General features: G+C 35.0%; 1 protein-coding gene across 1 annotated transcript; it reads left to right on the top strand.

Annotated features, from left to right (window-relative positions):
• The first annotated feature begins 1,694 nt into the window (after positions 1 to 1,694).
• Positions 1,695 to 21,061, top strand: LOC125824982 (transcription initiation factor TFIID subunit 5). The gene is made up of 19 exons (XM_049504325.1): positions 1,695 to 1,980; positions 3,232 to 3,313; positions 7,158 to 7,236; positions 7,314 to 7,411; positions 7,498 to 7,554; positions 8,166 to 8,253; positions 10,979 to 11,085; positions 12,984 to 13,091; positions 13,243 to 13,394; positions 14,423 to 14,533; positions 14,626 to 14,695; positions 14,832 to 14,871; positions 17,364 to 17,528; positions 17,662 to 17,738; positions 17,958 to 18,074; positions 19,963 to 20,228; positions 20,338 to 20,433; positions 20,522 to 20,597; positions 20,678 to 21,061. The coding sequence occupies exons 1-19, from the start codon at positions 1,793 to 1,795 to the stop codon at positions 20,729 to 20,731; spliced, it is 2,031 nt and encodes a 676-aa protein (XP_049360282.1). The 5' UTR covers positions 1,695 to 1,792; the 3' UTR covers positions 20,732 to 21,061.
• Positions 21,062 to 22,470: the final 1,409 nt, after the last annotated feature.

Below are 22,470 nucleotides of genomic sequence, written 5' to 3'. Positions count from 1 at the left end.
CTCCACCTAAATGTTAACTCCGTCGCTAGTCTCACCAATCAAAACTACATTATTTGCAAATAACATATATTGTGACACCTCACCTTGAAATCTACCATGTTAATACATTTTTTAAAAGATTATTTCTTAGTAAAAATATTTTAAATATTACATGGCTATATGTTATTGTCTCACCTATTCATATTAGCACAAAGAAATTTGCATCTTTGACTCTAGTTTGTATTGATGATCTTTGATTTTTGCTTCTTAAGATAAATAAATTTCTTTGCAAAGCGTAAGTTTAAATTTTTATATCATAATATCTCACAATTATATATTATGTCCTTAAAAAACTTGTGATTTACTAAGACCATCTTCAACCAAACACCAAATTTTACACCAAATTCTAAATTTGGTGTTTTGAGCTCCAATCCACACCAAATTTGGTGTGTGAATAGTGTTACACCAAATTTGGTGTAACACTATTCGTCACACCAATTCACTTTTTGAATATTTTAATATTATTTTATTATACAAACTTTTAATTAAACATTATATAAATTGTATGTTTTAATTAAATCTCTTGTATATTTAATTATTTTTTATGTAATATTTTTATAATATTAATTTTAGATATAAAATTTAGCTTTTTTATAAATTAATTTTTTTATATATGACTTTTAAAAAAAATAAAATTATGTTAATTCTACTATAAATTATAATTGGATATAACTACAATTAACCTTCAAAAAAATTTAAAATGCAAACATATAAATTTTTAAACAAATAATACAATGTACTTAAAAATAACCGAAAATAATAAACAATCAACAAAGTAGTAACTGACATACATCAAAATTGAAATATAAAATACATAGTAATTTAAAAAAGTACAACAAAACATAATAATTTAAACTTCATGATATATTAACTTCATGTATACATTAACTTCATGTATTATAATGCACAACATGATAATTGAGGATGAGCGTGATCTTAATGCACCAATTCAAGATGCGTCGGAAGGTCCCACTCCAACCGTATAAATGGCAATAAATGAAAATTATCAATTTCAACAATTTCTAGCTCGATGTAAAAGAATAAAGGACAAAGAACCTCATTTTGAACTACGTAATGCATTAATAGAGCATTTATGGGAGCACCATAGTGATCTTGAAAGATAATTATTTATGTAGAATTTAAAATATTTTTTTTCAATTATATAATATTTATTTAATTGTATTTCATTAATGATTTCACTTTTATTTGTATTATCTATTATTATGTATAATGTAATGTATAATATTTGCTAGCAATTTATATTATTTAAAAAATTATGGTACAAAATAATTTTATATTAAACCATTATAAAAAGAAATAATACGAATTATATATGGTGAATGTTTTAGAAAGAATTTATTTTATGAAATAAGAAAATAAAAATGAAATAAATAATAATAATATAATAATGAAGAAAGAGAAAAATATTTTTTTTTTATGTAAAATTTGGTGCAGTGAATTGAAGTTGATTACACTAAAAATAGTGCTGACACCAAATTTGGTGTTTGGATTGGAGATGCCCTAAGCATAAGTTCAATTTTCAAAGGCAAAAATTACTGACCAATCCATTTAAACGATAAGTCTTGCAATTAAATGAGAAATTGAAACCTAAAAAAAAAACCTTCCATAAATAAACTGACAACGACGTCGTATTAAGTCCCTCCAGAAACCCCAAATCAAAATTCTCGGTCCTATAAACCCCAGGTGTTTTCTTCTTCTTCCCCCCAATTCTCAAATCTTACCATTTTTCGCCATGGATGAAGAAGAGATTGAGAAAGCAGTCGTAGCGTATTTGAAGAAGAAGGGTTTCAAGCAAACGGAGATTGCTTTTCAAGAAGAACAGCAACTGAATAAAAACAGCTCTTCTTCAATCCACAACAACAACTCCGCAAATTCTCAGATTGACCCCGACTTAACCAAAAAAATCCTTTCTTTCTCTGAGTAAGTTTCTTTTTTCCACTTAATTTTATGTAATAATTACTGTTTGGCTACGAGGATTAAGTTCTAAAATCAATTTACCTTTAAAAGATAATTTAATTTCAATGAAGCACGTTAAAGTAGAGAAGGATTGAATATAGAAGATTGATAGAGCTTAACTAGTTTAGGGTTGAGAGGTAACTTGGTTGTTGGAAGAAAAGCAGCAGCAACAGAATAGAAGCAGTTCTTCTTCACCCTCCAATAGCATTTCTGCAAATGCCCAAATTGACCCTGAACTGCCAAACGAAAAAATCTGTTCTCTGTGTAGGTAACATAAATTTAGTCACTGGAGCCATTCTTTTAAGGGAGAATTAGCACTACTAGGTGAAATAGGTTCTTTTCGAATCAATTGTCCTCATTTCCTGTATTTTCTGTAAATGCATAGTGTTTTGCCATGAGGTTGCGGTTCTAAATACCATATACAATGCCCAGAACCACTTTTGAGGTACTAACACACTGGCAAGGAATTGAAAAGAGAGGATCAAAGTAAAATTGGTGGAAGAATATCCCTGTTTGCATCTGGTGGACATTATGGAAAGAAAGGAACGAGAGATATATGAAGGGAAAGGTAGCAGCACACAGAAGATCAAGATGAGATCTCTTAAGTCTTTTATATTTTTGGTGTAAGCAAGATTTAGTGGGGACAGTATATAGCTTAGTGGAGTTTATAGGCCAACTGTAATTTTTTGAAAATTTGATTTTGGATTTTGAGTATGATGGCATCCCCTGGGGGTTTGTAAATGTATCCTCATCAGTTTTCTGATGAGTTTTCTTTTGTGTGAATACAAAGTTACCTATTTCAAAATAAATAAATAGAGGGAATGTAGAGGAGGATTTATGAGCTGACCCGAACTGTTTAGGATTGAAGCTTCGTTAGTTGTTTCAAGAAGGGGCAACAACAATGGTGTGTTTGGTATGGAGGAGATGTTTTCCATTTTTTTCATGTTTGATTGGTCAAATGTTTTGGAAAATATTTTCTTTAGGAAAACAAGTTCCTTAAAATGAGGAAAATGAGTTTCCTAATGAAACTAGGAAAAACAAGTTATGTAAGTGACATTATACTCTGGAGCTTCCTACTTTTAGAATATTACAAATATAGATAGATGTTATGGCAAGAGTTCTGGTCTTGGCAGCTGTGATAATGCATGCTTTCTGGTTATTTTCTTAGCATGCATCTTTGATATCATTCTGAATCTAAATTTTCATGCTTTTCAGATTTGAAACCGGTCCCCAACGATACCAAGAAGAATATAGCAAGCTTCGGTCATGGGCCTATAGTTCACTGGACTTGTATAAGGTTGGTCCTTTGACTTGTGCTAACAGTAACATGAGAGGTAGTTTATGTAGTATCATGATGAATATCTCCTCATGACATGTAATGCACTAATAGAAGGCCTGCCACCAGTAATACCATAGGCAATAAACACAAATGGAAAGGAGAGGCTTGGCAATAAACACAAATGGAAAGGAGAGGCTTTCTTTTTCTCTGTTATTTAGCTCTTTCTAATCCTTAACATAATGTATTAGGGCGATCAAGTGAGCACCTTGATCTGTTAATACTTCTGCTGCTGTCTTTCTGGCAGTGACAAGGTCTTTGAAATTGAGTTCACATATTTGTGATTCTCAACTCTAGTTTATGGACTTATGCTATAAATGTAGCACCAACGATGGATTTAATACTGTCTTCTACCATTGCGATCATAATATGCGAGCCAAAAATAGCTCTCCATAACATAAGCATGACAAGCGTGCTGTCTTCATACAAGTTAGGTTGTGTGATTATACAAGTCAGATGAAAAAGTGACAAAATTGGTTCTGTATGTTTGGTAGGTTCAAAATGGTCTCTTAAAATATACTCTTGAACAATTTTGGTCCTTTAAGTTCACCAAAAGCGAACACACCCTTTGGGGTGGCCCAATGGTTTGGGCTTGGGAACTTTCATGGAGGAGGTCTCAAGTTCGGAACCCACTAGCAAGGGGTTTGCCTTCTGGGTTGAGCTCGTCGCACCGGGCTTGCCTAGTGCGGGTTACCTCTCTTGTGTGGTTTGCAAGCTATTGCATAGGAGCAGGGTTTTACCTGTGCGTACCCAAAGGGTAGCGACTGCGGATTTCCCTTGTCATCAAAAAAAAAAAAAGCGAACACTTTTGGTTATGTCAAATATTTAACAAATTCTTGTTGGTAAATTTAACAGGAACTGTGAAAAATAAAAGATTTAACATGAATTAACATTTATAGTTACAACATTTGCCAGTTTGCTATTTTTGGTTTATTTTTGGAGGATGGTGCAATTTTTGCCATCTTGTAAAATCTGTTTTTTGGTATATGGTTCAATTTTTGGTGTTGCAGTTTTCAAGATATGACAGGACTTTATGGTGTTTTTGGTTGGATCATTATTTTCACCATTCTGACAAAATCTAACCACCCGAGTTCTGTTTCAAAAAAAAAAAAAGAGTCTAACCACCCGAGTTTGTTAAATATTTGTCAAAGACCAAATGCTCACTTTTGGCAAACTTAGAAGACTAAAATTGTTCGGGAGTATATTGAAGGACCACCTTTAACCTACACTCAAACATAAGAGACCATTTTATCTCTCTCTCCAAGTTAGACTCCTCCTTTTGACTTAATCTCTTTAGTCTTCAATATTTTGTGGTTTCCTGTTATAGCTGAAGCTACATTCCATTTATTTTTGTCCATTTCTGTTTACCTTGTCTCAGTCCATTCCTGGCTTGCCTCTCTCTTTCTATTGGAATGGAGGGATGTGCATCTGAATTTGCTCCAATTCCAACATAATCTGATATTGATTGAAAAGAGGGAAGTTAAGCTAGCTAACGAAGGGGTTGGGATTCGCCTCGCCCTTAAAGATCCGCCCCTTGTTTCAGTCAGAATATTTATTATCAGCTCCCTCTGATATTTAGCCATCTCTCTCCTTAAAATCCTTTCATGTACATGGAAGTTATTTCATATCCCAGAGAGTGCAGTTGTATCGTCTCTAAAGAAACGTAGGATCTATTGGAGATAACATGAAACAATGTTAAATGCCGAGTGTTCTGTTTCCTTTTTTTCCTTTGGTCGTTTCTCTTCCTGCAGTGCTGGTACTGCTTAGGATACCTTTCGATTAGCAGAAATGGTATTCAAACTTTGTTGTTTCCAACAGTTTGGGCATTGTATATATTGGTGTGAGAAATATTGGAGAAGAATATTATTGAATTATTGTCGTGTATACATTATTACATTGAGACCCTATTTATAGACACTACAATACAATCCTTTACCAAGTAGGATACTATTTACTATTCCTATTCTATTCTAAATAGGATTGTATAAACCTATTCCTATTCTACTAGGATTGTATAAACTTATTCCTATTCTAGTAGGATTGTATAAACATATTCATATTCTAACACTCCCCCTCAAGCTAGTGCATACAATTCATGTACCTAGCTTGTTACAAATGTAATTAACACGAGGACCGATGAGGAGCTTGGTAGATATCTGCAAGTTGATCAGTCGACTTCACAAAATTGACAGTCAATCTCAATGTGCTTGTCTTCTCATTAAATACGGGATTTGATGTATAATGTCAGTCAATATCAATGTGCTTGTCTTCTCATTAAATACAGGATTTGATGCATAATGTCAGTCAATCTCAATGTGCTTAATCTTCTCATGAAATACTGAATTTGATGCATAATGCCGATAAAACACAGAGTGATAAAATTCCAGTGTTGAACTTCCCAAACCAAACTTGCAAAGACTGACTCACATAATCGACATACAAGGCTACTAAACTCCCCCTGAGCAACAAAGTGCTCAAAATCTAGTACAAAGTATGGATCATGTTGGAATCAATAGATTAGTCGATATTAAACAAGTCACCCAAAAACTGGCCGGAACATGCTCATATGTCGGAGTATTAGATTTGATGGCTAAAAGTGGTCACAATCTAAGAAATAAAATTATATGGGTAGGGTCGGAATGATATCACGACCCAACTAGAAAATAGAAATTATATAGGATAGTTCGAATTGATGGAACAACCCCATTGAAAAAGAGAAATAATATGGGTAGGGTCGGAATGATGGCACGACCCTACTGAAAAAGAAAAATTGTACGGATAGGGTTGGAATGATGGCACAACCCAATGCAAATCAGATTTGAGGAGTCACCGGAAAGACAAATGGAACTATGCAAATCAAATCTGAGGAGTCACTGAAAAGACACATGATGCTATGCAACTCAGATATGAGAAAATAGTTCGAAAAAATCTATGGTACTACACAAATTAAATATGAAAAGTAGTCCGGAGAGATGCACGGTGCTACGCAAATCAGATATGCAAAAAAAAGGTAGTCACCGGAAGGATGGCATGGTGCTACACAAATTATATATGAAAAAATAGTCACCGGAATGATGACACGGTGCTATAAAAATTAAATATGAAAAAGTAGTCACCGGAATGATGGCACGGTGCTACATAAATTATATATGAAAAAGTAGTCACCGAAAAGATGGACGGTGCTACACAAATACCAATGGATATGGGGTTGACACAAAACAGCCCTAGAAAGTCACCGAAAATTGATGCATGGTGACCTGTGTGACTGAGTTTCTTCCCTTGAACATGGGGTTCATGCATGTATCATTTGTCCTACTTTTATTAACATAATCATTGGCCAGACGGGCGGCATATATGGGTAATAGCCACCCGCCGGCAACGGACTCTCTTTGATTTTCTACCAAGATCGTAGAGGCTCTGATACCATGTGAGAAATATTGGAGAAGAATATTATTGAATTATTGTCGTGTATACATTATTACATTGAGACCCTATTTATAGACACTACAATACAATCCTTTACCAAGTAGGATACTATTTACTATTCCTATTCTATTCTAAATAGGATTGTATAAACCTATTCCTATTCTACTAGGATTGTATAAACTTATTCCTATTCTAGTAGGATTGTATAAACATATTCATATTCTAACAATTGGGATTGTTAAGTCTTTTTCTTTTAGTATGTATGACTCATTTGAAATCATCTTATATTATGTTAAGTATTGTTATCCTCTTTCATTTGTTAAATGAGATTATTGCTATTATTGATTCATCTGAACATATATATATTTCAATCTTGCAGCACGAGTTGCTTCGTGTTTTGTATCCTGTATTTATTCATTGTTTCATGGAACTTGTCGCTAGAGGTCATATTCAAGAAGGTATACTTTATCAGTTATGTTTTGGTTGTAAGTTGATCTTTGTGAGATAATTTTCAACACAGTTCTTTTATTGCCAGCACGAGCCTTTTTCAATAGTTACCGTGAAGACCATGAGATGACGCATTTGCGTGATCTTCAGAAGTTAGAAGGCGTTCTCTCACCATCCCATCTAGAGGTACATCACTATCCTAGCACCTGTATGGATGCCCTTTTCCATGCTTAAGTGTGTCATATACTCACTAAACATATTGTAAAATGCAGGAAATGGAATTTGCTCATTCTATACGGCTGAGCAAAGTGAACATTAAGATGTGTCAGGTATTCTCTTGATCCTTTTGCTTCTTCTGGTTGAATTTTTCTGCTACTATAGTGCACACTAATGTCTCAACTGTGAAAGCCAAGTGTGTCTGGGGTGGTTAGCAATTGGTGACAAATGCATATCGAGTTACAGAGGAGGAAAAGAAACTAATGTGATATTTCATTTTAGAGTGCATTATCTTTCATTTCCTGCTCTTGACCACTTATTTTGCCGTGGAACTTCAGCTTTTTGACAAAAAATTCCACCTGTTTTCAAATCTTTTCTTTTGAAGCAGAACTCCTATTAATTATGTTGATAACATAGCAAACACCCTGGTTTGACATACTGAGAAATAAGAAAGGGGGATAATGGCTAGTTCATCATGTAGGTTTGTTGAAATTAACTACAATGTTTTCTCTGTTATTCTCATGCCATGTATCTTATCACCATGCACATTAAAAGAACAGTCATTTGTCTAATGGTTTGTCTAGTTTGGTGGATTTACGTGCAGTTTGATAACTGTGCTTTGGGCAATAGACATGTCTAGCACCATTTGATTACTTTTTACCATGCACACCTTTAGAGCTTAACTGGATTAACCTTTTGATTTGCTTTTTTTACTCTGAAACAGTACTCCTATGATCTTTTGCTGCAATACTTGCACAAGACAGAATCTATTACAATGCTTGGGATCATCAATGAGCGCATTAATTTTCAAGGTGCAGTTCCCATTTTCGCAGTTGCATTCAACCTTTCAATTTTCAACTATGTTAAATTGACCATTTTCATTTAGTGTAATCTTTTTTGATTAAGTAAAGAATTTCAATAATAAAACAAGGCTGAGATGGCTGTAAACAAGAGATATACCCAAAAAGAAGAAACCTACAAAATATGGTTCACTCCAAAAGACACCCAATCCTATATACAAATAGGAACTACATGGGTGCACCAAAAGAAAATAGAATGCGGAGACTACTACTCAGTTCAGCAAGGCTCATCTCCATCCTTTCAAAATCCCCCCTATTTCTCTCTCTCTCCAAACAACCCACATTAAAGCAAGAGAAGTAACATTCCAAGCTTTTTGCCTTTTTCTCCTGGCACCAATCTTTGAACTAAACATCAACTCCTTCACAGATCTTGGCATCACCCATGAAACGCCGAACCATCTAAAGATACCCTACCATAACCTCATTGCTAGATTGCAATGTAGCATAATATGATCCGTCTTCACCTTCCTCCTTACAAAGGAAACACCAACTAATACAGACGACCTTCTGTTTCCTAACATTCTCCGCTGTCAAAATCACCCCTCTAGAAGCTAACCAAGTGAAGAAGCACCCCTTTCTTGGCATCGTAGAAATAGCGTATATATTTATCCACCATGAAGTGTTTAAGAAGGAGCAGTTACATCTTTCCATATATATTGGTATGATAACCAAACCATATGAGAAGGAAGAAGAGAAAAAAATTTGTGAGAGAAGCTGAAGGCTTCCACATTTGACATGTATTTTCCTTGACCGTTTTCCCGTTAGAACAAATGCCCATCATTGCATCCACTGAAGAAAGACCGGGAAAGGAAAAGCATACCAATTATAATTCAGCTCCTTTCTGTCAGATCATTGTTTATTTTGTCCCTCCATGACCATTAACCATCTTAACGCTCTGGAACCACATCACATGACTAGAGGGAAACTGTCATGTTTATTATATATAGTGGTGAATTTTACCATAATTACTTCCTTCATATTGCTTGGTTCTTCCATATATGTGCACTCTTTCTTTCCATGATTCGCCTCCAGCTTTTGTTTCTTGGCCCAAGGCTTGTTACTAGCTCGAAGAAACTCCAATACTTTTTCCTTGGTAGCTAGAATTTATCAAGTTACAGGGAGAAAAAGAAATGAGAAAAGAAGTCTTTGATTAGATATTGCAGATGTGGCTGTTTTTGCTGAATTGTCATCATGTTGTGGGAGAACATGGTCACATAGGAGGTGTAACAAGTGGTGGTTTAACTAGCTGTAGTGACTATGTGCCTCTATTGGGTTCTGACAAAGGGAGGTTACTAAAATTAAGGTCAAAGATATATTAGAATGAAGAACAGTAATAAGAGTGAGTTATAGATGCAGAGGGTATTCCAGATTTGATTTTTAAGCCTTGAGTTCTTTTCCTCTTTATCTCTTGCATCGGACTCCATTTTGCTTGTGCTAAGCAATGCCAAAGTCACTAGATGCAGATGATTTACTCAATTAACTTCATGGTATGTTTGGCACAAGGGCCAAAGACACTCTTTTCCAGGTAGTCTGGCAATGTTCGAGTAAAAAATTGTCCTAAATGCAACCCTATGAATAGTTTAGTGGCCCATGATCCCCCTGTGCCTTGCCCCTTAATTATTATATAATCATATGGTGTAATTTTTTTGAAGAAGGTAACTTGTATTATGAACAAAAGGAATACTCAGAAAAGTATTCCAGTAATACTTACAACAAAATTACAGAGGGAGAGGTGTCCCTACTAAGCTTCATAAATAATCTAAAATACTAGGAATATCCTCTTCTTCTTGAGGATATTCGTGTTTACACCAAAAAAAGAAAAGGACTAGACAGTTCATCTTCAGTTTCTGCAGAGAGCAACTCTTGTTTTCGAAACATCTCTGGTTCCTTTCCATCCATATAGTCCACCAAATGCAGGCTGGGACAATCTTCCATCTCTCCCTGTGTCCCGACTGATTCCCATCTCTATTCCAGCAAGCTAGAGCCTCTTTGATGCTCCTTGGCATAGTCCAGCTTATGCCTCTTAAATTGATGAAAATCTGCCATAACTTCACAGTCCTCTACAATGTAGAAAGAGATGATTTATTGTCTCAATCTCACATTCACAAAAAGAGCACCTAGAGCAAAACTGACGACCTCTTTTCATAAGGTTGTCCTGGGTGAGTGTGGCCTGTTTGGCTAGTAATCAAGTGGAACATGCAACCTTGAAGGGTACCTTGACTTTCCAGATCATCTTCCAGGGCCAGCCACTACTCTGAGAGACTGATCTTTGTGATGTCTTGTAAGCTGAACCAACTGAAAATCTGCCTTGCTTGTCTGGTAGCCAAAATAGATTGTCCTCATTGGGGGTTAAATCTTTGTATTGCTCCAGAGTATTGAGTAGTTCAGCCACTCTGTTAATTTCCCAGTCGTTCAAGTGTCTCCTAAACCTGAGATCCCACCCTTGATTGTCTCTCATTTCTCTAATTGTGGATACCTTTTGAAGGCTCAGGTTGAGCAAGTCAGGATACTTGTTCTTCAAAGTTTCTTGTCCAGCCCACACATCTTCCCAAAATAGTGTTTTTCCCCCATTTCCCACCTTGATTTTACAGTTGTTTGCAAACTTGATGGTGTAATTTTAGAGTTGTGTATTTATTAAATTAAGTAAAACATTAAGCTAATTTGTATCAAATGACAGTTTCTCCTGGACAGCCTGGCTCTATATCTGATGATGCGGAAGTTGTAACTCTTGTTGCAAGTGGCCATGATGCTAGTCTCATAAATCAGAAAGAAGTTCATTGGGGGGTAAGCAAACAGTCATTACCAATAATTTTAATCTTCATGTTTTTGGATTGGATTGTGTAGTAAAATATCAGCTTTTGACTATTTTACCTGTCAATACTTTACACTATTTGATGAATTTTCGTGTTTGTTGGTTAACTGACCATGAAACAATTAAATTGGCCAGCTGGAAGTCTTCCCATGCTAATGTATGGAAGAATGAATACCCCCCCAAAAAAAGAAATACAAGAAACAATATTTGACCGATTCCTTTACCAGAACGTAGTGCAGGTTGGGTACATTGAGTTGTTGAGAAAGAGGGGTAATTAGTGGGAGAATAACAAAATTCTTTTGATTGCATTACCTTTGAAGTATGTGTTTCAAAATATTGAGGATGAGATCACATGTGTTTTTGATCTAAATTGTTATATCAAGATTGGTTTTAGGAAAAAGAAAAGGGCCTTATACAACATTACCAGTTTCAAAAAAAGAAGAAGGTAAAAGGGCCCTGTAGTTCATCAAAGTAATTAGAGACCATTTGGATTGGGTCTGGGACTAGTTCACCACTATTATAAAACATTCTCTTATTCTATGTTTTATAGCTATGGGTATGGCGAAGCGGTCAATGAGGTCGGTAAAGTTATGGGAGATCAGGGTTCAAGTTCCTGTAGAAACAAAAGCGCTAGGTTGTTTTTTCTCGTCTACCTAAGTCTTGGTGGGCAGACTTACTGTGTATATGCTGGTGGAAGGTAGTAGATACAGATTCACCGAACAACCCATATTAAAAGGAAAAAAAAAAAAACGAAAAATATGGAGCTGCAAGTTATAGACAAGTGATAAGCTTACTCCTTCACGCATAAACTAATATTATCTGAGGAGATTATATCACTATCAACTAGTTTGAGCCATTCTAGGTTCATATTTTGTAAATTTTAAGGATTGGTTGGGTTATGCTCTTGAAAAGGGTTAGCTTAAATGTGTTACCATCTCATGCTATGTTACTTGGACTAAGCATTTTCGCCAAATGGCTGTGTCGACATCACACTTCCTCAATGTGGGTGGAATACATGTTGGATATGGTTAAAATAAGATGGGTAATTAAGTGGGTGCAAACCTTAGAGACAAGACAAAAAATTCTAGGTGATTTCTTCCCATCTGCCTAGGCTTGGTAGGAGATTTATCCAGTACCTGTGTTGGTGGGAGAAAGCATGTACCTATTGGAATATTCACGGTGCACACAAGTTGGCCTAAACACCACCATTTTCAAGTTAAAAAAAGATGGATTATTCGACTTTCATATGGCGAATGAAAAGGTCAGAGAGACGAGAGTCAAAAGATAAAGAACATCGTGATGGAGTGGCCCCTTCTTTCGCCTTAATCTTCATCCTCCTTATTTTTGTTTTGTTACTTTGGGGGGGGGGGGGGGGGGAGTGATGCGTGGGTTTCCATTGTTCATTATTTCCTCTTCACTTTAGGGAGTGGGGTAGCTTTTTTTTGCTTCCTATAAGATGGGTTTTTTCCGCATAAGATTTGGTTCAAATGTAAAATGGGCTGAATATTTAATACTACAAAAATATTGTAGCAGGCCTAATGAGATAATAGTCGTAATATAACCTACCTTTCGCGATGGAACGGGCCAATCTTACATTCCATGTGTGTGTGTATGGAGTGGACCAATCCAAATAACAAAGCATATTAATGAATAAAATACTGAGGTGAAATGATTACTTTCATTTTTATTAAGAATCCCCTTTACCTGTGTTTGATATTCTATTTGTATCCACATATCCTAGACAGAATTTAATGAGTCTGACACCCCCGACACGGATCATATCCCTCAATTTTAGAAGAGTCTGTGTAATGTAGGTCTTCCATGTTTTAAATTTTATCCCCAGGAGATGTGTTAATAATTTAATTTGCAGCTGCTTGAAGATTCTTTAGAAGAACGGTTAGAAAAGACAGGAGGTTCGGTTCCAGACTCAGAAAAGTTTGACGGAGATCCTAAGGAAGGAGAAGTGGAAGAAAACAAGGTAATGAATTTCTGTCTGTTCATTTCCCACTTGATCATATTCATAAATATTTCCCACTAAAATTATCGTATCTTTCTATTTCATTAGTTGTGTAAATTTTATTTGGTGTCATCCTTCCACATTTATTGTTCTTATTTTGCCCTTTTTTCAGAAGAAGTCAGTTGAAGGTGGTAAACAAGGTGCACCTCTTAAAAAACTAAAGAAGGACAAAGTTGGGGTTGCAACAGGGAAATCTTCTCGTACAGAGAGTAGCACGGTGACAACTGCACCACGTGTCAAACCGGAACTTGCTTTACCTGCTATGTATTCCTCAATCCTATTATCTTACTTACCAAAAGAAAAAGAGAGGGCCCTATTGTTTTTTTTCTCTCCTACGACATCCCTCCCCTTACTTGGAAAAGACACTCTTGTTGGAGGTCATAATTTTATTTGAAATACAGTCATCATGATCCATTAGGAAACATTAAGTGAAACTGCTATACTAAGGAGTTGCATCAAAAAGGAATGCTATGAAGGATGAGGAAAATGTGATTGAGCTTCAATCCTTTCTGTGGTGTGTCATACTCATAGTACTCCCTCCGTTTCAATTTGTTTGACCTACTTTCCTTTTTAGTACATTGAAAAAAGAATGACCCTTTCCTTTTTTAGCAAGTTTTAAATTTTACTTCCCACATGGCATGTTTAAGACCACAAGAATAAAAGGCATTTCGGTACATTTGATAGATCTTTGATTTTAGACCACAAGATTTAAATATCTTTATTTTCTTAAATTCCGTGCCAAGTCAAAACAAGTCCTCAATTTAGACATAGAGAAGTGAAATCAGGAGTACACTTGTATATAAGGTTACAGTACGACCCATGTACTGTTTTGTGATATAATACAAAGTTACCAAGTTCAAAAAAAAAAGTCCTCAATTTGAAACGGAGGGAGTATATTTTTTTGATAATTAAAATATCTTTAATAAAGTCATACTCATAGTATATTTCCTTATATGCATTCATATACTCTTCAAATAACATGAAAAACATGGATGCCAGGGGGCAGATAAGTATAGGTTTTCTTGTTCAGCTGTACCAACTACATTATGTTTCATATCTGTGTGTGTGTGGGGGGGGGGGGGGGTTGTTTCATGAAATGAAATATATATTACAAAATCTTTTGCTCTTGGTTCCTTTTTTTCCTTCCAAAAATCCTACTCTGATTAAAGCTTTCACTTAGACTTGTCCTTGATTTGAAGTTGGTAAATTTGTGATAGTATTGATCTTAGACATATGCACTTTCATATTTCTTGGATCTTGGATCATCTTAACTGAAAGAAAATTTGTCACAGACCTGTAGAGGTAGAACTTTCTATTCTGGAGGACTTGAGGAACCGTGTACAGTTGAGTAATGCATCATTGCCCTCAGTTAGCTTCTATACATTTGTTAATACACATAATGGGTAAGTTTTCATGATCTTGAATCTTTCAAGTGTGGAATTTGTTTTCAGGAACATATTCTAATCTTAGTGATTTCATCTGTAAATGTCTATAGACTAAACTGTGCATCAATATCTCATGATGGATCACTAGTGGCTGGTGGATTCTCAGACTCATCTCTGAAGGTGCTTGTAGGTTCTGAATAATGTTGAAATTTTGTTGTCACAAATAAAGTATCTGTTGATCCTTGATTTACTTCTTATCTTTTTTTTGAAATTGGTAAATTTGATCATCTTCTTATCTAAGTCCCCCATTTTACAGGTCTGGGACATGGCAAAGCTTGGGCAACAAACTGGTCCATGTAAGTCCAATATGATGGTCCTCAATTCCTTTTCAAAGGTGTTGCTATTGTTTCATGATGTTTATTAGTCGATAGAGGTTGAACAGGTCCCTTGTAATACTACTGCTAGTCACAGTATATCTCACCAAACAGACAGCAAGAAAGATTTATTTTTCGCTGCTTTTATTTCTTTGATAAGTAGATAAAATTTTATTTCACTGAGAGACTGCACTAGGGTTGTGAAGTTAGTTACATCAAAAATTTGCATAGCAGAAACATGACTAGTCATGAAGGTTTCTCGACTGAACATATAGATGCAGCTTCACATTTCTGATGGAAATATTTCTTGAACTCCTTCCATTTTTCAATAAGGTAAATAATTTTAATTGAAAAATCTCTTGTATACAAAAAATAATCTATATCAGAATATGATTCTAACAAACAATATCCTATCGTTTTTTTTTGGAGAAAGTAACATTTGTATTAAAAAAACTTGTTACAAGGGTTGTGTTGCTAACCATGTGCAGCTTCCAAAAGTATTGGAAAGCCTTTCATTTCTCACAAGGAATCTATCATATCTGATATCGGAGTCTACATCATTTACATATTCTCTTTGCACCAAAACATAAACAACACAAAACAGTTCATCTCTATCATTTGAAAATGGGGCTATTGTTGCCTTCAAAACATCTAGCGTTCCTTTCCTTCGAAGTTGTCCACCAAATACAAGCTGGAGTGAGACTCCACCTCTTCTTTTGCCTGACGTTATCTCCCTGATTGTGCCAGCATCTCAGTAAATCAGCTGTAGTTCTTGGCATTGTCCATCCGAGTCCAACTATACGTTGATACAATTGAGTAGTTACATCACAATGTAAGAACAGGTGGCTGTTCGACTCTGACTCTGCACAGCATAACTAACATCTGGTGCTCAACTGGAATCCTCTCTGCTTTAAATTTTCTCGATTAGATAAGCCTATAAGAACTTCACAAGTGCACCAAAAAAGAAACAAGGAATGAAGAGCTATTCCTTAAGTCTACATACTCGTTTTCTATCTCTTGAAAAGTCTTGAACCACTCCTATAATGTTGAAGTGATCAATAATTGTGAATTGTGTCACATATCTTGTTATGAGGCTCATCGTGTATGCTAGCGGCTTAGATACTCCTAGGGAAAAGGCAATGGCTTTGAATCCAAATGTAACATGAGGTTACAACGCTTCGAGTTTTCTAAAAAGGCCTGCATGGCCACTATGGCTCAGGGCCGATCATAATCCCCTATCATGTGAGAATTCTGTCGAATAAGGTGGAATATAAGTAAAAGAAATTCATTTATAAACACCAATTAGGTGCCAAACAATGTGTATAGGATTTCCATGTGACTTGGAAAAGTTTCCATATGGTGCTATATTTCGTGTTCTTTATTATTATTTTTTTATTTCGTATTAATTTTTTACTTCTTATTACAGCCTTTAATATAGTTGAGTTTGCGCTAAGTTGTGTATTCTTTTCCATCGTCAGTAATATTCTGAATGTTGCATGTGATATATTAGGTCGAGGGTAGTTTTGCTATAAAAATTTGATTCCACCTTTATCTTGTCCTAAATGCAAAGATGGATATTTTTTTTGTGATTCTCTCACTACAATCCCTCAGGAAAATCTAGTTATATTGTAAAACTGGCATATTTGCCTTGAGCTGTTGGATTTGATAGGTCATATTCTACCTTGCAGAAAGGAAGTAAGACAAATATCTCATAGTTTCCTACACACGCCTTTGGAGCCAGCTGATATGTTATTCTCTAAGGCATATCAGCGGTCAAGATTGATTCTTAAACTGATCTCCACTAAAATCAGAAACTATTATCTTCCAGCCCCATGGATTTAGTCTATTGGTAAGAGCACATCATGTAATGTTCAAGTTAGAGGCACGTCACGAGTTTGAACTCAACCACTTCAAAAAACATGGGTTTTAAGTACAGAATATGAGAGGGGTGATTCCAATATCCACCGAGTTTTGGACTATGCGTTGGCTAGCCCTCGGGGATTTCTTGGTTATCAATTTTATTTTTAAAAAACTACTATCTCCATACTAATTGCTTATTGAGGATGAATTTGAGCAATTACTGAAGCGACTAATTTTGAATAATTTGTCCTTCAAAAATAAACTCTACATATTTAGAAACTAAATGAGAGGTTATTGCTTCGGGGGTGTAGTTGTTGTTCTTGTCATAGAAACTTTAGGGAAGATTACAAGTTTCTACTTTTTTCATTTCATATCTATTAAAATGTGTGAAAACTTTTTAACCAAGGATTAGTTTGTTTGACTCGCTGAAGCAAAAGAAGGCTACTACTTTTGGGCCAGGGTAGCCATAGACAGTCTGATGTCTTAAGAGTATTGCTGTAAACAATCAACATCTTGCAAAACATGTCATTGTTAATGTGTGCCCCCCTCTCTCTCACACACACAAAAAAAGTGTGAAACAAAAAAGAATGGTTGATGAACAGTGCTAGAACCAGCTTTTTTGCAGGGGGAGACTGATTCACCTTCAAGTGAGCATGTGCTTGGCTCAAGTGGTGGAAGAAGATGTTATACATTACTTCAGGGCCATTCAGGGCCTGTTTATTCTGCATCCTTCAGTCCGGACGGGGATTTTCTTCTTTCTTCATCATCAGATTCAACAAGTATGATATCATGTGACTTTGATTGCTATTAGCTCAACAATAGTTCTTATTCATTTGGATTATGATAGTTACAGCAGTTCTATATGCTCACTCTATAACCATGTGACCTTTTTGGCTAATTATTTCTATGCAGTTCGCTTATGGAGCACAAAGTTAAATGCTAATGTTGTTTGCTACAAAGGCCACAATTACCCAGTATGGGATGTCCAGGTAGGTTGCTAGTTTGTCATTTATTTTGTTTAATGATTCCTGTTTTGGATGTAAATGTGGTGATATATTTGCAATCTCTCTAAGTAACTCACCTAATTGGTCGTTAAATGGAAAATTGCCCGAGTTAATGTATTTTTTGCTTGCTCATGGTAACTGTAGATAAAAGTTGTCACATTGGGCAAATATACGTTTGGTTCTCACTTCACATCTTGAGTGCAGTTTAGCCCAGCTGGACATTATTTCGCCAGTTCTTCACATGACCGCACTGCAAAGATCTGGTCTGTGGACAGGATACAGCCTCTGAGAATAATGGCCGGACACTTGTCAGATGTAGATGTGAGTATCTGTTTTGTACTCTACGCCATGGGAACTATTTATTTGATCTGATCTATGTAGGCATCTTTATCACTCTGTGTCTGGTAGTCAATCTTAGTTACTTGACCCACTTTTCATTTTTGTCCTCGATAATCACTTGGCCACTGTTATAAAGTGACATCTTTTCCCCATGTTCAAAAAAATAAAATGGCAAAGTCTTCCGTGTGCTCAAATATCTAGGACTAATACTCCCTGCCATAGCAATTTATATGTCATCATTTTGTGATGCCCCAAAATGTTGGCCACCACAAATTACAAGAATTCAAGTTCATTTAAGTATTCTAATTTTTGAACTTTTTGTGATTTTTTCAGGCATACACTTAACTTTTCGACTATCTTCTTTTCTTAAACTACTTCTAATACACTTGATAAGTTAAAATTACATCTTAAAGTCCATTCCGGACGAACATGTCATATAAAATGGGACAGATGGAGTATAATGTTTCTTTTAGCTTTGATTTGGTATCTTCTCAACAACAGTCCACACTTCATTAACTTTTACTTTGAATGTAACTTTCTTTTGGCTTTAATTTAATATCTTTTCACCAACAATCCACACTTCTTGTGAATTGTTATTTTAGTGTGTCTCTAACTCCAATATGATTATCCATCCAATCTTTATTTCTAAATTCTCTGCACTAATTTAAATCAGTTATGGTCTTTTGGTAGAGTGTATTAGCAAAGATAATACATGCATTAGCTCTATGTATTAGTAGTCCCTTGTTTGGTTCCCTTGTTTGGTACACTTTTTCATGCTATGTATAACTATTAGTTATATACTCTATTGTGTATTGAGGAGTGTATTACTAATAGTGTAATACCATGGATTTCTAGGTATTAGTATTGCAAAGGGATTTAATACATGCATTAGCATGGTTAAAGACCCAATTACCCCTCTAAAGCACTTTTACATCTTTTCCACTATAATTGTGGAGGATATTTTTGTAAATAAATATTTTTATACGATGCATACTATTTTTAATACACCAAACCAAACAATGCATAAGAAATAATCTATTCATAATTAATGCAAGCACAACTAATACAAACATTACTAATACACTCTTTTGAGCATTATTTTTATACACTCTACCAAACTACCCCTACCATGAATATCGAGTAGCTTGATAATTAAGATTATTTATAAGTCAGCAAAGAGCTATGTTGCTTGGACTCTTCAAAAATACCGACGAGTGTGTGTTGGATCCTCCCAAAGTAGTGAATTTTTTTGAAGGATCCGACACGGTTGCAGCAATAATTTTGGAGAGCACATAGGGAAGATTAACTTTTTTTAACTTGGATCAATTTGGGAAGGTCTTACCTAGTTTGTACCCATGTCCCATTTTGTGGCGACTAATTTTGGAAGAAAAAATTGAGTTCTATACAGTATATCAGAGATACATAGACAAATAGACATTAATACTATTTTAATTTTGATTTTTAAATAAATTTCTAATACAACAACATACCTAGTGTAATCCCACATTAATTACTAATATTTAATGTATTTGATTAATTCCAAACAAGTAATCATGCTTTACTAAAAAAGATTGAAGGTTGAATATTTTATCTGGAGAGATAGGGCACTAATAAAATGCACTTACCATAACCATATCAGGGTATTTTTTGAATTTGGATTAAAAAGTACAGTTAATTGAATGATATCATTCAAAGTTTCTAGCATAATGAATTTCACAACCGACCATTAAAATGATCCAAGTATAATAAGTAGTTGCAGAACTGTTCAGTTGCTCTGCAATGTTGGCATGAAAATTATCAATTACTTAGATTTCTTGCAATTTCCTTTCAAGCGACATAAATTTGAGAGCATGTTAAATCCATCATGTAGTGTGTGCAATGGCATGCAAATTGCAATTACATTGCAACCGGATCAAGCGACAAAACTGTACGCTTGTGGGACGTACAGAGCGGCGACTGTGTCAGAATTTTCATTGGTCATAGGAGTATGATCCTATCATTGGCAATGTCTCCTGATGGTCGATATATGGCATCCGGTGATGAAGATGGAACAGTCATGATGTGGGATCTCTCAAGTGGACGTTGTATTACTCCTTTGGTCGGTCATTCCTCCTGTGTGTGGTCACTTGCTTTTAGGTACGGAAGGAAATGAACTTAACCTTTAGTTTGTGTACGCTCAGAGATGCACTTGAGTTTGAGGTTCATTGAAGATAGATTTTATTCTAGCTTATATGTCTTATTTCAGTGGTGAAGGCTCACTTCTTGCATCTGGCTCTGCTGATTGCACTGTAAAATTATGGGATGTAACCACAAGCACCAAAGCGCCACTAAAAGAAGAGAAGTAAGTATTACTGAAACAGATATATACTGTGGCATTTGTTTTCTCTTAGATTGTTAATACCAGCTCTCTCTCTCTCTCTATCAAACAGCAAATCTGGAAGTAACAACAGACTTCGTTTATTGAAGACCCTGCCTACCAAAGCTACTCCAGTCTATGCTTTGCACGTAAGAATTGTTATGCTTGCTTCTTTCTGTGGTTTTATTAGTGCATCCTCTAAAAGTTGCATGTTATACTCCGTGAGCAGTTTTCACGAAGAAATCTTCTATTTGCCGCTGGAGCTTTCTCGAAAAGTGCATGAATCCCTGGCTTTAAAGTCTCTTGACGTGAGATTACATCATGGTTCCCTTGCAAATTTTGGTACAATCATCAATGGCAAGTTTTCCTTCTCAGACCTTGGTTTTGTTAGAGGAGCAACTCATGTTGGTGATACCTGCATCTCACATACAATTTTGCATCGCATGGTGTAGTTTGGAACGTGGGGTCTTTTATTTTCTATGGCGGATCAACGTTGGATATGTAAATACTTATTTAATATATGGCCTTAAAATGCTTATGTTCCTGTAACCCCGGTATTATTGCTTATCCCAGAGGTGGAATCTTGGAAACATGGCAGAAAGGTTGTGCAATTATCAGTGATCATAGTTACGCATCTGCTAAAGCTATATTTTGGGAGTAGGATGTCTCAAGTATTTATGGTCTTGTGTTTGTTAACCATGGTTATTTACAGACCCTTTCCCTGTTTCTACTTTGTGAATTATGTATGAATGTTAGCTGAATTACAAAGTTGATTAGCAAGCATTTAAGTTTGAAATTCATTTGGATTGGCTTATTTGAAGTGTTTTTTAATCCAAAACAGATTTTAAGCACTTCTGAAGTGTGTGGATAACTTACAAAAGTGCTTATAAGCACTTCGTTTTAAGCTAAAATGGTAAAAATAAGTCAATCCAAACAACTAGTTGTGTCTATCATAAGATGCAACAATGGACAGTTTCAGACGTACTTTCTAATTAGGTAGAGAATCAATGAATTTAACTTGAAAAATAGTAGTACTAGTTATAAGCGTTAATCAGCGGATAAGAAAAACAAATATTATATATTAACTACTAAAATTATGCGCTTCGCACGGTGTCAAAGTGAATTTTTTGTATACTTGAGTATTACTATTATTTGAAATGCTGATTTTGATAATTTGAAGAAGAATTTGAAATAGTCTGTATACTTTATATGTGTAAATATTTCAATTTTTTCGTTACAGAGTTAGATTTTATTAGTTTCTTCATAATTTTCTCCTTGTTTAAAATTTGAAAGAAGTCAAAACTGAAAGGAGAAAAGGGCATAAAGTCTGATTCATTTGTACTAAATATATATATGCGAAACCAAATAATTTGTATTCTTCTTGCCTTTCTTCTATTTTACCTTCTTTTTTTTCTTGTTGAAAACATTATTTGATATATCAGCATGACATCAATACAAAGAAAGAGAGAAACAAAAAAGATAAATAGATAGACTCATATATATATGTTGGCTTTAAGGGATCCGGGTAAAATGCAAACAAAGAAAATGAATAGTTACACCGTTTCTTAAATTAGGTGACTGTTTGGAAATTGTAACGCATAACATAAATATAAAAAAAGTTAAAAGGAACAAATAAAAAATAAGAGAAAAATGATAAAGAAGAATTGATTGAACGTGTGAGGGTGTTGCATTACCGGACTAAGGGATCGTTTGGTACAAAGATTAATAACGCAGGGATTGGTAATGCAAGGATTAGTAATGCAAGGATTAGTAATGCAGGGATTAGTAATGCAGGATTTATTTTTATCACGTGTTTGGTTCAATGTTTCCCACCTATATTGTGTTTGGATTAAAACTCTATAAAAAGCTTCATTTCAATTATACCCTTGAATTATTATGTAATTGGGTCAAGGTAGATAATTGCCGAACAATATTATTTTTTTATGGCTTTCTAACTAGCTATGAGAAGAACAATTTTGTTGTCATGTTTGCTACTTTTTCACTTGAATTATTTGAGGATAA

This window comes from Solanum verrucosum, unplaced genomic scaffold (genome assembly GCF_900185275.1).
Source record: "Solanum verrucosum unplaced genomic scaffold, falcon-dt-bn FXZP01000086.1, whole genome shotgun sequence".
Lineage (NCBI taxonomy): Eukaryota > Viridiplantae > Streptophyta > Magnoliopsida > Solanales > Solanaceae > Solanum > Solanum verrucosum.
This window is presented reverse-complemented; position numbering and strand designations above follow the sequence as displayed.

Coding starts and splice junctions, on each gene's coding strand:
- LOC125824982 (XM_049504325.1), top strand. CDS start 1,793: ATGGATGAAGAAGAGATTGAGAAAGCAGTCGTAGCGTATTTGAAGAAG. Junction 14,872..17,363: donor TGGGCAACAAACTGGTCCAT/GTAAGTCCAATA, acceptor TGCTAGAACCAG/CTTTTTTGCAGGGGGAGACT. Junction 20,598..20,677: donor CTCCAGTCTATGCTTTGCAC/GTAAGAATTGTT, acceptor CTCCGTGAGCAG/TTTTCACGAAGAAATCTTCT.